This window comes from Oryzias latipes, chromosome 5, assembly GCF_002234675.1.
Source record: "Oryzias latipes chromosome 5, ASM223467v1".
Taxonomy (NCBI): domain Eukaryota; kingdom Metazoa; phylum Chordata; class Actinopteri; order Beloniformes; family Adrianichthyidae; genus Oryzias; species Oryzias latipes.
The window spans coordinates 11,170,696-11,184,729 of NC_019863.2; the positions used below are offsets into that span (position 1 = coordinate 11,170,696).

The 14,034-nt window shown below is 42.0% G+C and overlaps 1 protein-coding gene across 1 annotated transcript; it reads right to left on the reverse strand.

Moving 5' to 3' along the window:
• Positions 1-485: 485 nt before the first annotated feature.
• Positions 486-13,405, reverse strand: fam210b (family with sequence similarity 210 member B). Its single transcript, XM_004068692.4, has 3 exons — positions 12,769-13,405; positions 3,287-3,468; positions 486-1,591 (listed from the first exon to the last, which is right to left on the reverse strand). The coding sequence occupies exons 1-3, from the start codon at positions 13,192-13,194 to the stop codon at positions 1,375-1,377; spliced, it is 825 nt and encodes a 274-aa protein (XP_004068740.1). The 5' UTR covers positions 13,195-13,405; the 3' UTR covers positions 486-1,374.
• Between the last annotated feature and the right edge of the window lie 629 nt (positions 13,406-14,034).

Genomic DNA, 14,034 nt, shown 5'->3' on the forward strand with positions numbered 1-14,034 from the left:
AGTAAGACTATTTCTTTTCTTTTCCTTTATCCAGTCGGTCTTTAGTGTGATCTTTCTCCAACATGGAGGCTGCTGTTTTACTATTTTGCTGATGCCAGCTTCCCTCTCCTTAAGCAGACGGGTCTCCTGCGACGCCTTCAGGGTTTTCTGAGCCAAGCCTTGAGGTTAGAGTGGGTAAAGTGGTGGAAAATAAGGGTGGTATTATTTTAGCAAATTTTATTGTCTAAAAACTTTTCTAAAACAGATTTATTAACGGAATAAAATTGAAGAACAGATGCAGAAGCTGTAACTGGCCCGTTCATGTTGTTCTCTACAGCTGCGCAGAAGGCTGCATTATAGACAGATCCGTGTTGCAGCTGAGCATTAAGGTGTCAGCCGTGGCTCCATTCCTATTTTTTATACATCAGTTGGTGTTTTTGTGTTACCTCTAGACGGACCTAAACTAACCTTCAACTTCCCCCCCACAAAACATTTGTCAGATAATCCTTGTTATGTCACTTTTTAGTGTAACACCTTTCTTCTGTATTTAAACATTAAAATCTATAGCAACCATGCTTAATATACTGATGTTCTATTCCATGATCTTACAAAAAATACAAAACACAATTTGTATTTTAAGCAAAGCAGGGCAGTAGCAGTAATTTATCAGCATGTTGAGTCTGAATACCACATCAATAACAGTTGGTCTGAACCAACGGAGGCCATACAGCACAAACCAGGGGTAGAAAAGGACATTTTTGCCTTAAGAATGAACTGTTGAGTCTGCATTCATCTGCTCCATTGTTTAATACTTACCAATGAAAACAGTGAGGTGACAACTGGACAAAGAAAATCACAAATAAATAAAAGATTCAGGAACAACAAGACTGTTGACGGAAAGTTAGCAGTAAAATAAATTTATATCAAAGAACCCTTTCCTCACATTTCAAATGATGCAATGATTTGGAAGAACATTAAAAAATGCAGAAGAGCATCAGAAGGGAAACAGAGAGAAAAAATGTCAGGAGAAAGAACAGCTGAGGCAGACAGCACTCTTTTTCAAAACCCCTGACAGCCGCCAAAAAGGCTCACAACTGAGACATAAAATCCCTGAATATGAATGCATATTCATTCTAAGGATTAGTGTTATTTCTCTCTCCTTAAAATGTAAGAAGGGACCAAATAAATGTTTTAAGCTTATCCCATTATACCTTAGATTTTAACCTCACAAAAAAAATTGTCTGCTAATGTTGAAGTATTTCCCTGGATTCACAAATAAGCACTAACTGATGAAATGTACCCAGCAGAAAACAAACAGGTAAGAATATATACAAGGGTTTTATAAGGGGCCCTTCAGGATGCCTAATGAGGCAGCCGGAGGGCGGAGGGGAGTCATCAGGGCGCGGGTGTGGGTGGTTTAAAGAGTCCAGTCTTTCTGAGGTAGCGCACGATGAGAGGCACCGACACCAGAGTGATGCTGATGCGAACAGGGGCGAAGAGCTTGTGGATGGCGTAGGCCAGGACAAAAGTGCTGGTTCCGGCCGCCATTTTGGACTGAACCACAGCCTCGCTGAAGCCCACTTTACACAGAATGGCGGCCATGTCGATCCCGCTAGAGAGCAAAGAAAGAGATTAGCACATAGTTAACATATACGGTTCTCTTACATTTTTTTAGATGCTTTTATAATGAAATTAGTTCAAAAATATGATTTAATAAAAAAAATAGAATATTTATTTAGCAGTTAATTGTAATTCTCTCAATGTCCACCAGGAGGAGCTGTGTTAACAAATCTATTAGCATTGCTTAGTCATCCGTACAGGGAAATAAATAACAAGGAAAGCTCTAATAGTAGATTTGTTTCAGTCAATAACAGTCTTGCTCCCACATTAACAGCTCCACTGCACAACACAAACTTAAACCGGTTCAATATAATTACCCATTTACACCCCGACAGCTGTTTTCTCAGCACACATAAGTTCAAGCTGGCCACATGCCCTAAGCTCCACGGTCGCACAACCATAATACTCGATGGTTACTGGCTGCACATGCAGCGTTCAGTCCAAGAATCATTATCAGCTATAGGAGGAAACTGCCAAGACTGTGTGGTATGCAGCAGCACAGAGGGGACTGCTGGATGTAAGCCAAGGGCACGGTGAGCCGCTTGGCCTTTATACCGTCAATCAAAGTGTGGGAAATGAAAAGAGACTTCAATTCAGTCACATTAACTTCAGTCACATTTTCCTTCAGGTTTGACTTTGTTTTACAGTTTCTAAGGACAGAAGAAAAGTTTCATGAATGCAAGTTGTTTTTCTTCAAATACTTAGAAATAACTGTAGAAAATGTGCATTTTGAGTTAATAGTTTGTGAATAAAAGAGGTAACTTTTCTCGTGTTTCTCTGCTATTAAAAACAGACATTTTTAAACTTTTTTTCTTTTTTTTTCCATCTGAACTATCTTCTTTTTCTTATGAATGAACATTTCAGATTTTAGTATTAATTTTAAGACATATGGCTAAAAACAGGAGTACTGTGGTTTTGTTCATCAGCATTCTGAGAAGCATTGCTTTACAATAAATATAGCATTGCCAGGATTTAAAAAAAAAGAAGCTAAAATACATCATATTTAAGGTTTTCAGGCAAAGGCAGTGAGGTTTGTCCTATGTTTTAACATAAAATATCAACTATGTCTCCACAATAAGCCAGGAACTATAGCAACTTAAACTATCCACCATTTCATCTTCTTAATAGAAATACAAACCTTGTCCTGCACAAAAAAGATTTACTTCTCTGAATGGAATGTAATGACGAAGATCATCTTCTTTTTATTACTATTTCTAATTTCATATTATGTCTGTGAATTTCTGTGCTTAAAGTTACCTAAAAGTGTCAGATTATCTTAAAAATATAAATATAACTGTACAGCAGACCTTATGTGAGGAAGGACCCGGCTATGGGAAGTCAACACAGATTCCATTTCAAATTAAAACCATTTTTAGTTGTTTCAAGAGACCTAAATGCATTAGATTTAATCATCTTGGAGTAAAAATGTACTTTTTGAACAAATTTCACATAGTAAACCATGTTTTGTCTGGGAATCCCAGACTGAAAGGTTTTGAAAGTATGCAAAATGAATTTCAAAATCCAAAAAATTGTAATTATATATATATATATATATATATATATATATATATATATATATATATATATATATATATATATATATATATATATATATATATATATATAATATATTTCAGATTTCAGATTCAGATTTCAGATTAGTAGTTTGCACGTGGACAAATGCTACCTTGATACAAGGAGGTAAAACATTCCCAGAGACATTAGTGACATTCCAATGTGAAAGGAAACTCCCACGGCTCCATACTCCTTGAAAACCTTCTTAAGCTGCTGGGTCTTGTTAGGTTTTGGCTCCTCAGACTCTGGCATCTCCTCTGGACTCTTCTCGGGGGTTGAGGTAGACGTGTCTTTCTATAGGAAAAAAGAACAAAAAAATGTGTAGAAGAAAATATTGTGACAAAAAATGTGTTGCAAAATATTCTGTTGCCAAAAATGTCCTGAACGCTGAACAGCTGATGTCTATTGCAGCTCAGCTGCGTGTAGGTTTATGAAGTGTGCAGAGATTGTGGGTTATTAATGTTGGTAAACAAATTCTACCCTTTTCTGACCTTCTACTCTTCATGGATCACCAGTCAGCTGATTAAAAGTGACTTCTATGGTTTAGCTAATTCCCGTTTTCACTCACCCTGACTCGCTCATAAAAGAAGCCAGTCACAGTCCTCCATGCACACACAGAGCCTCTCATAAGAACACAAACACACAGGTTTGGTGTTTGTGTGGTCTGCTGACCCTTCACTGCAGAAAGTGAACACGCACCACACACTGCAGCCGTACGACAAAGAGGCAGGTCGCTTGAGAGAATGTCTGAAGCAAATGAGGGAACACAGACGGTAACAGAGAACTGATGGAGACAGCTGAAAACAGATATTAACAAAAATGTGTTGTTTCTGCAACAAACCGTGTGTAAAGATGAAGACAATAAGAGTACAGTCCAAATTTTAGATGATAATTTGCTGCCTTGATAATCTAGCCACAGGGGTTGCAAGCCAGTAACTTCTGTGCCGGTCCCAAGCCCGGATAAATAGAGAGGGTTGCGTCAGGAAGGGCATCCGGCGTAAAAATTGCCAAAATAACCATGCGAATCATCCACAACACTTTAGACATACCGGATCGGTCGAGGCCCGGGTTAACAACGACCGCCACCGATGCTGTTAACCTACAGGGTGTCGGTGGAAATTTGACTACTGTTGGTGGAAGAAAGAGGGGAGGCAGAAGGGTCCGTGGCCAGAGAGAGAAGGGAAAAGGCAGGAACATAGGTTTGAGAATAGGGACTCTTAACGTTGGCACAATGAGAGGGAAAGGCAGAGAGCTGGCAGACATGACGGAGAGAAGGAAGGTAGATGTACTGTGTGTGCAGGAGACAAGGTGGAAGGGCAGCAAGGCACGTAGTATTGGAGGAGGATACAAACTGTTCTATCATGGTGTTGATGGGAAGAGAAACGGGGTAGGAGTGATTCTGAAGGGGGAGTTTGTAAACAGTGTTCTAGAAGTGAAAAGAGTCTCAGACAGGATGATGAGCCTAAAGTTAGAAATTGAAGGGGTGATGGTGAATGTAGTCAGTGGGTATGCGCCACAGGTTGGCTGTGAGTTAGAAGTGAAGGAGAGATTCTGGAGTGAGTTGGATGAGGTCATAGAGAGTTTTCCCAGAGGAGAGAGAGTTGTTATTGGAGCAGACTTTAATGGGCATGTTGGTGAGGGCAACAGAGGTGATGAGGAGGTGATGGGCAGGTTTGGTGTGAAGGAAAGGAATCTGGAGGGACAGATGGTGGTGGACTTTGCGAAGAGGATGGAAATGGCTGTAGTCAACACTTACTTCCAGAAGAAAGAGGAACATAGAGTGACATACAGAAGTGGAGGTAGGAGTACTCAGGTGGACTACATCCTATGTAGACGAGGTTATTTGAGAGAGGTTAATGACTGCAAAGTGGTGGTAGGAGAGAGTGTAGCCAGACAGCACCGCATGGTGGTGTGTAAGATGACTCTGGAGGTCAGGAAGAAGAAGATAGGGAAAACAGAAAAGAAGACCAAGTGGTGGAAGCTACAGAATGAAGAAACTTGTGAGGAATTTAGGCAGAAGTTGAGGCAGGTCCTGGGTGGTCAGGATGAGCTTCCAGAGGACTGGGAAACTACAGCAGAGATTATCAGGGAAACAGGTAGGAAGGTGCTAGGTGTGTCATCTGGAAAGAGGAAAGACGGTAAAGAGACTTGGTGGTGGAATGAGGAAGTACAGGAATGCGTCCAGAGGAAGAGGTTGGCTAAAAGGAAGTGGGATGTAGAAAGGACTGAGGAAGGTAGACAGGAGTACAAGGAAGCGCAGCGTAGAGTGAAGAGAGAGGTGGCAAAGGCCAAACAGAAAGCTTACGATGAGCTTTATGACAGGTTAGACACAAAGGAAGGAGAGAAGGACTTGTACAGGCTAGCCAGACAGAGAGACAGAGATGGGAAGGACGTGCAACAGATAAGGGTGATTAAGGACAGAGATGGAAAGGTGCTAACAACCCAGGAGAGTGTACAGAAAAGATGGAAGGAGTATTTTGAGGAGCTGATGAACGAGGAAAATGACAGGGAAAGAAGGGAGGAAGATGTGGTTGTTGTGGAGCAGGAAGTAGCAGAGATTGGAAAGGATGAGGTTAGGAAGGCTCTGAAAAGGATGAAGAGCGGAAAGGCCGTTGGTCCTGATGACGTTCCTGTGGAGGTATGGAAGTGCTTAGGAGAGGCAGCAGTGGAATTTCTAACAAGGTTGTTCAATAGGATTTTAGAGAGTGAGAAGATGCCTGAGGAATGGAGGAGAAGCGTTCTGGTCCCGATCTTTAAAAACAAGGGTGACATGCAGAACTGCAGCAACTATAGAGGAATAAAGTTGATGAGCCACACAATGAAGCTGTGGGAAAGAGTAGTGGAAGCCAGGCTTAGGAAGAAGGTGGAGATCTGTGAGCAGCAGTATGGTTTCATGCCCCGTAAGAGCACCACTGATGCCATTTTTGCTTTGAGAATGTTGATGGAAAAGTACAGAGAAGGTCAGAAGGAGCTGCATTGTGTGTTCGTAGATTTAGAGAAGGCGTATGACAGGGTGCCGAGGGAGGAGCTGTGGTACTGTATGAGGTCGTCTGGAGTGGCAGAGAAGTATGTCAGAGTAGTTCAGGACATGTATGAGAGAAGTATGACGGTGGTGAGATGTGCTGTAGGTCAGACAGAGGAGTTCAAGGTGGAGGTGGGACTACACCAAGGATCAGCTTTGAGTCCTTTTTTGTTTGCTATGCTGATGGACAGGCTGACAGACGAGGTAAGACAGGAATCTCCCTGGACAATGATGTTTGCGGATGACATTGTAATTTGCAGTGAGAGTAGAGAGCAGGTGGAGGAACAGCTAGAGAGGTGGAGGTTTGCTCTGGAAAGAAGAGGTATGAAGGTCAGTCGTAGTAAGACAGAATACATGTGTCTGAACGAGAGGGATCAAGGTAGAAGCGTTAGGTTACAGGGGACTGAGGTGAAGAAGGTGCAGGATTTTAAGTACTTGGGGTCAACAGTTCAGTGTGATGGGGATTGTGGAAAAGAGGTGAAAAGGCGAGTGCAGGCAGGTTGGAGCGGTTGGAGGAAAGTGTCAGGAGTGTTGTGTGACAGAAAAGTGCCAGCAAGACTCAAAGGAAAGGTGTACAAGACAGTGGTGAGACCAGCTCTGCTCTATGGGTTAGAGACGGTAGCAGTGAGACAGAGACAAGAGGCTGAGATGGAGGTAGCAGAGATGAAGATGTTGAGGTTCTCCTTAGGAGTGACCAGGTTAGACAGGATAAGGAACGAGTACATCAGAGGGACGGCTCATGTTGCCTGTGTTAGCGACAAAGTCAGAGAAGCCAGACTGAGATGGTTTGGACATGTTCAGAGGAGGGATAGTGGATATATTGGTAGAAGGATGTTGGAGATGGAGCTGCCTGGCAGGAGGGCAAGAGGACGCCAAAGAGGAGATACATGGATGTCTTAACAGAGGACATGAAGTTGGCTAACGTTAGGGTAGAAGATGTTCATGATAGAGTGAGGTGGAAAAGGATGATTCGCTGTGGCGACCCCTGATGGGAAAAGCCGAAAGAGAAAGAAGAATTTGCTGCCTTGATAGAATTTGAAGCTGCATTTTATTGTAGAACTACTGCATCATTTGATTTAGCTTCATAAGAACACAATTTAGTTTGAATACAATTGGATTGAAAATGTATGAATCTATCAGAGTTCCATCTAAAATTGATTTTGTTTGATAATTAATAAAACATAACTAAACAAAAGTAGCACTTTCGTGAGAAAATATGGATTCTTATAATAAAAACTAACAGAAAAGCTGTTTTTACCTGGAAATTTAGAGAAATTACTACAAGTAAAATTGATTTATTGATTAAAAAATTGATTTTGCTTTTTTTTACTAACAACCTCTTAATCAATTTTTAAAGCCAACCTGTCAGGCGCGCTCAAAACAAAAGATCCAGAACTTCTACGTTGATGGCAATGATTGTTCAAACTTTTTCAGGTTAAGCTTTCTTAGAAAAGTCTGCAGTTTGTTTTTAAAACTGAGGTCAAACAATTGTCATCGAAATGCTGTAAATAATTTGGCAAGTTGTCATCTAGTAATCACACATTGAGCAGCTCTAAAGCTCTACTTTAACCTCCATGACCAGGAACTAATCTGCCTCGGAGCAAACAGGAAAAACCTGAGGGACATTTTTAGCCTAAAACTATTGATGGTATGTTTACAGAACCAAAACAGCTCACTGATTGCAGTCCTTTTACGAACTGCAGCGACACCATCCAGACAACTTTTACATTTTATGCTTAACAAAACTCTTTATAAACAATTAACTTTACTTGTTTTTTTTACTTACATTTAGAAGTTAGTGCTCAAAAATAATTTATTTGTGTTTACTAGACCTGCACAATAAATCGCAAATATGTCATTATCACGATATCAAACTGTGAAATACGCATATAGCAAATGTCGGCCAAATATGCAATAAACCTTAAATGTGCTACAACAATCTTCTGGCAGCTTGAAGTATTTAACGAACCAATTAGATCCCTTTATGCATTTGACCAATCGGAAAGAGCCTTTTTATGTTAGATGCCCGCCTCCTATGTAGACGAGGGTCATTTGGAGTATCATTTCTGTTGACTCTTCTTTAAATTAAACTGCTGCAGTGAGATGGAAATGATGTATTTAGTCGTTTTGTTTTTTGTTCATGTATTGCAAGTTATATCATCATCGCAATATTAATCACTAATATAACAAATCGCGTGTTTTCCTTCTATCGTGCGGCCCTAGTGTTTACAGAAAATACATTTGTTTTCCGTTCATGTGTTAGATAATCATGTATGAAACATTAGGATTTGATAAATATTACAATGTGCACACCCTTGATGTGGACATTCCTGTGGTTTCTTCTTTTTTTTCCCCAGAATCGTTTTTTTTTAGGACTTTTTCCATATTGAGAAGGAGGGTTTAAGGGCAAGGATGCCCATTTTAGTTTAGTTTAGCCATCATCTATTGTATTTTATAACTTGTTTTGTGTTTATGTAATATTACCAGTATGATGCCAGTTGAGACAGCTCAAATAACGGTTAGTCATCAGGGCTTCTTTTTTGGTTTTTTTGCTGTACTGACACGGCTGATTGTCTCCTTTGTGGGAACGGAGTCAGGCCATTAAATGGGGGAAGAGAAATGATGCTAAAGAAAAAAACGGATCCTTTTTCTTGGCTTCCATTTGTCTTGCTTCGTTTTGGCCAAAGCCTCCTGGAGCCGCAGCCTTGGCCACAACATTCGCAGAGTTGCCATCAATAGACAATAGAAGGGTCCAGAGTGGGTGACGGGGCAGGCCTTTGCTTTTGGAAGGAAGACAGGCCAAACTCAAAGTGAAGGCGGGCAGCCCTGTGGGAGGGTCGTGTGAGCGGTGCAGCTGATGGGAGTCGTGCCAGCGGGACTGTATGGGAGGGGGACAGTGGGACTGCTGTGTCAGATACCAGCTTTTCAGAGCCATTAAAACACATGCCAAGTCACAGAAGCATGCAGGCTGAGACAAAGCCTTACTCATTATGTACACAAACAGACACAGAGCAGGAGGGAAATGGTGAAATGGCCACTCCCACACACCAGGCCAGTGACTGAAGCAAATAGGAAGTTAGACTGAAGCACAAGCTGTCCGTTGCAATAAACTGGTTAATTGTCGTTACTTTTAAAAAATTGTGAGTTTGTTGAACTTTTCAGGGAGTACAGGTGTGTCTTGAGGTTCCGTTGTGGCTTGTTCTGCCACCTTAGGGAAGGTCATGAAAATGGACCGCACCATTAGCCTGCTTGTGGTACATGTATCGTGAAGTATTTGTAAGGACACGCACGTTTGGGTGATGCTGTGGTACAGAGCCCTTACCCCACACTCCAGCACAAATGCTGCATGCACACGGGATGTGCAGGGGATTTAGCTGCTTTAAGATGCCTGTGGGATACCCACACAAACTACACTCTGTCTAATTTTCTAATTTCTACACTAACGGGCTTCCTGCACAGTGCGCAGGGAGTTAAAAAGAAAACGTACAACTCATCTGCATCTCACCTACTGCATCCTTACCTACCCTTATGTGTTGTTTAAGTGTTCTGTATGACTTGTCACCTGCAGTATACCCGTAGCCAATAATGTGGATGAACGTTTTTGCTGTAGGTGTTAACTAAGTGGTCTACAATCTTAAGATTTTGTGCGGGCCAACTCTGTGCCCTACACAGGTTTGCCCATTTTTCGCCCACATACAGCCCGTATCCGCCCTAAAGGGCAGTTGTGACTAAGGCATTGTTTTGGTTTAAAGGTGCATTCACACTGGACACAATTGGGGCATCAGGGGTGTCGAGTTTCAATGTTAAGTCAATGCACAGCCTGAGGACCTGTCTAGGATGTACCCCACCTTCGCAAAACAATAACCTCTCAATAAGGCTCCTCAGGAATTCAGACCCTGAGGTGCTCACTATGCTGGCCTGCAGGCGGTTGGCTGCCCCGGCAGACAGAGAGCAGGTGCCGTCATAGCGGCCGGTGCCTCTGTAGAGCTCTCTGAAACATTTAAGCCCAAGCTACTCGCTCAACAATCGCTCAAAAACGTTGGCAGTTGAGCAGTAAATTTGACGGGAGTCAAAAGAGAGGCAGCAGATCCCCGAATTGCATCATGTGTCAATTCAGCATAAGAAGTAGACTGATTTAAAATAATAAGGTGTTTTAACAAAGACTTTACATTTGCTAAACATTTAAGTCCGATCTGCTTCAACATACTGCTCTTTAGGCATGAAAACATGAAGACAAGGTTTTAGTTTTTCTTGTAGAGGCTGTTAAGGTTAATCATCTACAGCAGCAAAGTACAGCTCACACAGGAGGGTGGTGTTGTTATGGGTAAGTGTGTCAAACAGTGAGCGATAATACTTTTAATGATCGTCATTAGTAATGTTCTGCTGACACTTTCAGAAGTTAACTTTTTTTTAATGAGCTAAAAATGTTGACTGAACAAATACATCTCCAACCCTTCATCCTAAGAGTAGCCTTGACTTTTTGTTAGCTTTGCTGCTGCCTGTCAGACATTATGTCATTCTGTAATTTATGTGTTTTTACACTTTAATACAATTAAGTAATGTGTCAGATTTTCCACAGATGAGAAATATACTAGTATGCTGTGTATCATGGGAGAGTTTAAGCACCCCTAAGTCAAGAGACTTCTGAAAATGTGATTATAACCAGCAGGAGCAATTTGGGGTTCAGGGTCTATCCCAAGGAAACTTTTACTCATGAGCAGGCAGGGTGGAAGCAGACCTGCGACCTTCTGATCAGAGGTTGAAAACTCTACCTCTGCACCGTGAAATCACATGTACCTAAACCTAACAAGTGAATTTGAAGTAAAAATAGTGTTTATTGGGGTTTCTCATTGGGTATTTGCTCATAAAGGTTGCCTTCATTACACAGTTAAGTTGCTTGAGTTTAATGTTAAAGACCAACTCCAATTACAATTGTGCTTTTAGCATGTTCCTGTGGCATTTTCTCATGAAGGAGGACATACCAGAATATAAAGAAAATTAAGCTGAAATTGCATTTCTGAGTATTTCTTTATTCAAATTGTTGTCAATCAGAAGCAGACAAAAGATACCGCCAGAAAAAGATTATATTATATGAAAGGCACCCCACAAACCCCTGCTTTGTCCTATTCTGAAAGATTGTAGACAAATAGGTCCATGTATGTCTTCGTTTTCCTCATCTGAGCCGATATCTGGATCTAAACTGCGGGGCTGCATAGCTCCAATATTGCTCACCATTTCTGTTGCACCGCTAATGTTTGGTTGGGGTGTGAGGGGCTGTAAGCTAGGGGGGAGAGAGTGTATACAGATACAGTAGATGACGAGAAGTGGGGGCAGGCTTACTCTGCACCAGCTGTCCTGTCCACAACTTAGAGGTGAACTTCTAATGAACTACTGCTGTTTTGCAGAAACTATGTCCTAGAAAACGATACAACCTTTTTCGATTTTGGCTAAAAATGGCATAGTCCTAATTAAAAGACCACTGGGAATGCTTTCAAAATAGATCAAAAGGTGATCAGAGTGGGACTTTAATGCAATTATCATTGTCCATGAATGATAGTATACATTCTTTTTATTAGCTGACCTTTAGTTGCTGGTTTAAATTCAATTAAGAACTAAATAAGGTCTTTGAGACTTTATCTTTTTGATCAATAGGTTAAAGAAACAGAGGGACAACGTAGTGCAGGGGTCTGCAACCTTGTGGCTCTTTGGCTTTGAGGATAGATGGTAATGATTTAAATGATGATGTCAGATAACTGAGCAAAGTGAAAGGGTTTAAATTCACCATCAGAATGCTGGGTTATTTGAGTAAACTTAAATAGTACCTTATGCTGGACAACAGTGTCCAGTTGCTGTTTAGAGGAAAAGTTCTTAGAGTACTATATACAACTGCATTTAAATGTATAGATTTTCTACAAAATATTTTTAAAAAGGAGTCAAATGATGAAAACGAACTAGTGGCAGAAAATGTCATATTTGACTGCAGCAGCAAGAGGATCTTATTTGACACAGGGTGTCTTTTATTTTGAAAGGAACTTGTATGTACTGCAGTCTTAAATAAAACTAGAAATCTTAAAAAGAAAAAAATACAACTTTTATAATTCAATTATTTTTTATGTTTAAAGCTATATCTAAGACCTTTGTGGTTCTCGCTGGGTTCTGGTCAGTAAGAAGCTGGACCAAAAGAAGTCTTGGTGTTAAAGGTTGCAGACCCCTGACTTGTGGGAAAGGGAAAGTATAGCTCTCACAAGCTCCTGGGTCCCCCTAAAGCTGAGGCCCCAGAACCGCCCCTGCTGCCCACATGTTTACCCTCCTGCCCTTTCACCCTTGTGTTTATCCACCACCAACAACCACGTGCTTCGGTTAAAGTAGAACTTTTCCAGCTGGGAGTTTATTTGTGACCTCAATGATTCACATTCAATGATGACTATTATGTCCTATGGAGCAACCAGCATCTGTGCTGGCGCGCGCGCGCACCGCCCGCGTGTGTTGTATAACAACAGCGCTGAAATGCGGGCTAATGCTGTGGAGCTTTTTAGCTCCGGGTTTTGGAGGACTCTGACGGCTGCACTTACTTTGCTGCTGTCGAGCGGCTCCGCGCTCTGCTTCGTGGACGAGGATCTGCTCTGCATGCTGGTTGTGAAGGGACGTCGACAAAACACCCCCCAGTTACCTGTGAACAGCCCCCCCGTGGCGCGTCCTCTGTCAAATTCCCCCCCAGACAGGCGCGCAGCCTCAGTGCGTGCTCGGTTCAGCGGTCTCCACTCAGCGGTTACAAAACCGAGCCGCGTGCCCCACTTCAGCTCTGCTTTTTGCCTGTTCGGGTGCGCTCGGGTTTCCACGACGGACCCGCACAAGAACCGGCACCGGTGGAGGTGGCGGCCCACGGGCGCTGTCAGACTAGTGACGTGTCCCGGTCCGTGTAGCAGGAGAAAGCCCGGAGCCGTCCGAGCCGGACCCAAAGCCGCACACGACAGCCTGCCCGCGCGGCACAGAAGCATCGTCGGGACGAGATAATGTCTCCAGACGGAGAGGGGGAAATAAATAAATAAATAAAACGGGCGAATCGTCTTGAGGAACTAATTCTGGGTGAGCGTGGCTGTAAACATGCTGCCCCGCGTGTCCGGTGTCCCGGGGTGTCCCTCTGACCCTGTTGTTGACCGATTATCAGCCAATGAGCGCCGGCGCGCAAACGCAGATAGTAAAGGCAGCAGAGAAGGGAGGGGTCATTTAAAGGTATAACAGTGCTGATTCACGCTCCGTGATAATGTCAGGCCGGCTCTACGTGAAATGTCACAGCTAAATGTATTTAGTTCATTTTTTGTTTCAACTAGATAAAGACTGGAATTCGTTTAGTTCTTTTCAAAGATTAAAAGTTGAGAAATGCCTTCAAATGTCAGTTTTTAAAGAGCCACTCCCATGAAATTTTTATTTTGTGTGTGTTTGTGTTTTTAACATGTTCTTGTAGCATTTTTCTTATGATGGAGGAGAAAAAATATAAAGAAAATTCAGATTAAAACCGGATGTCGGAGTATTTCTTTATTCTTTCATTTTTTGTGAATCTGGAGCAGACAAAAAAAAATACTGTTTAAAAAATATCGTACTTGCGAGGTGCAAACTACAATCGGCAGGCAAACAAACAGATCCATGTTTGTCTTTGTTTTCCTCGTCTGAGCTGGCATCTGGTCTAAAACTGAGCGGCTGGATAGCTCCAATATATCTCACCATTTTTGTTGCAATGGGAAACTACCGAGTTTGAACAGCGGGATGATGGGAGTTACAGGTAAATAATGACTTCCTGCCACTCTGCAGAAACTATGTCCTTGAAAACGACACAGGTT

Excerpts from the sequence above, each read along its gene's own strand:
- fam210b (XM_004068692.4), bottom strand. The coding sequence starts at position 13,194 with ATGCTTCTGTGCCGCGCGGGCAGGCTGTCGTGTGCGGCTTTGGGTCCG. Across the intron at positions 3,469-12,768 it reads AGCCGCTCGACAGCAGCAAA|AAAGACACGTCTACCTCAAC; the intron begins GTAAGTGCAGCC and ends TTTTTCCTATAG. Across the intron at positions 1,592-3,286 it reads TTTTACCTCCTTGTATCAAG|CGGGATCGACATGGCCGCCA; the intron begins GTAGCATTTGTC and ends TTTGCTCTCTAG.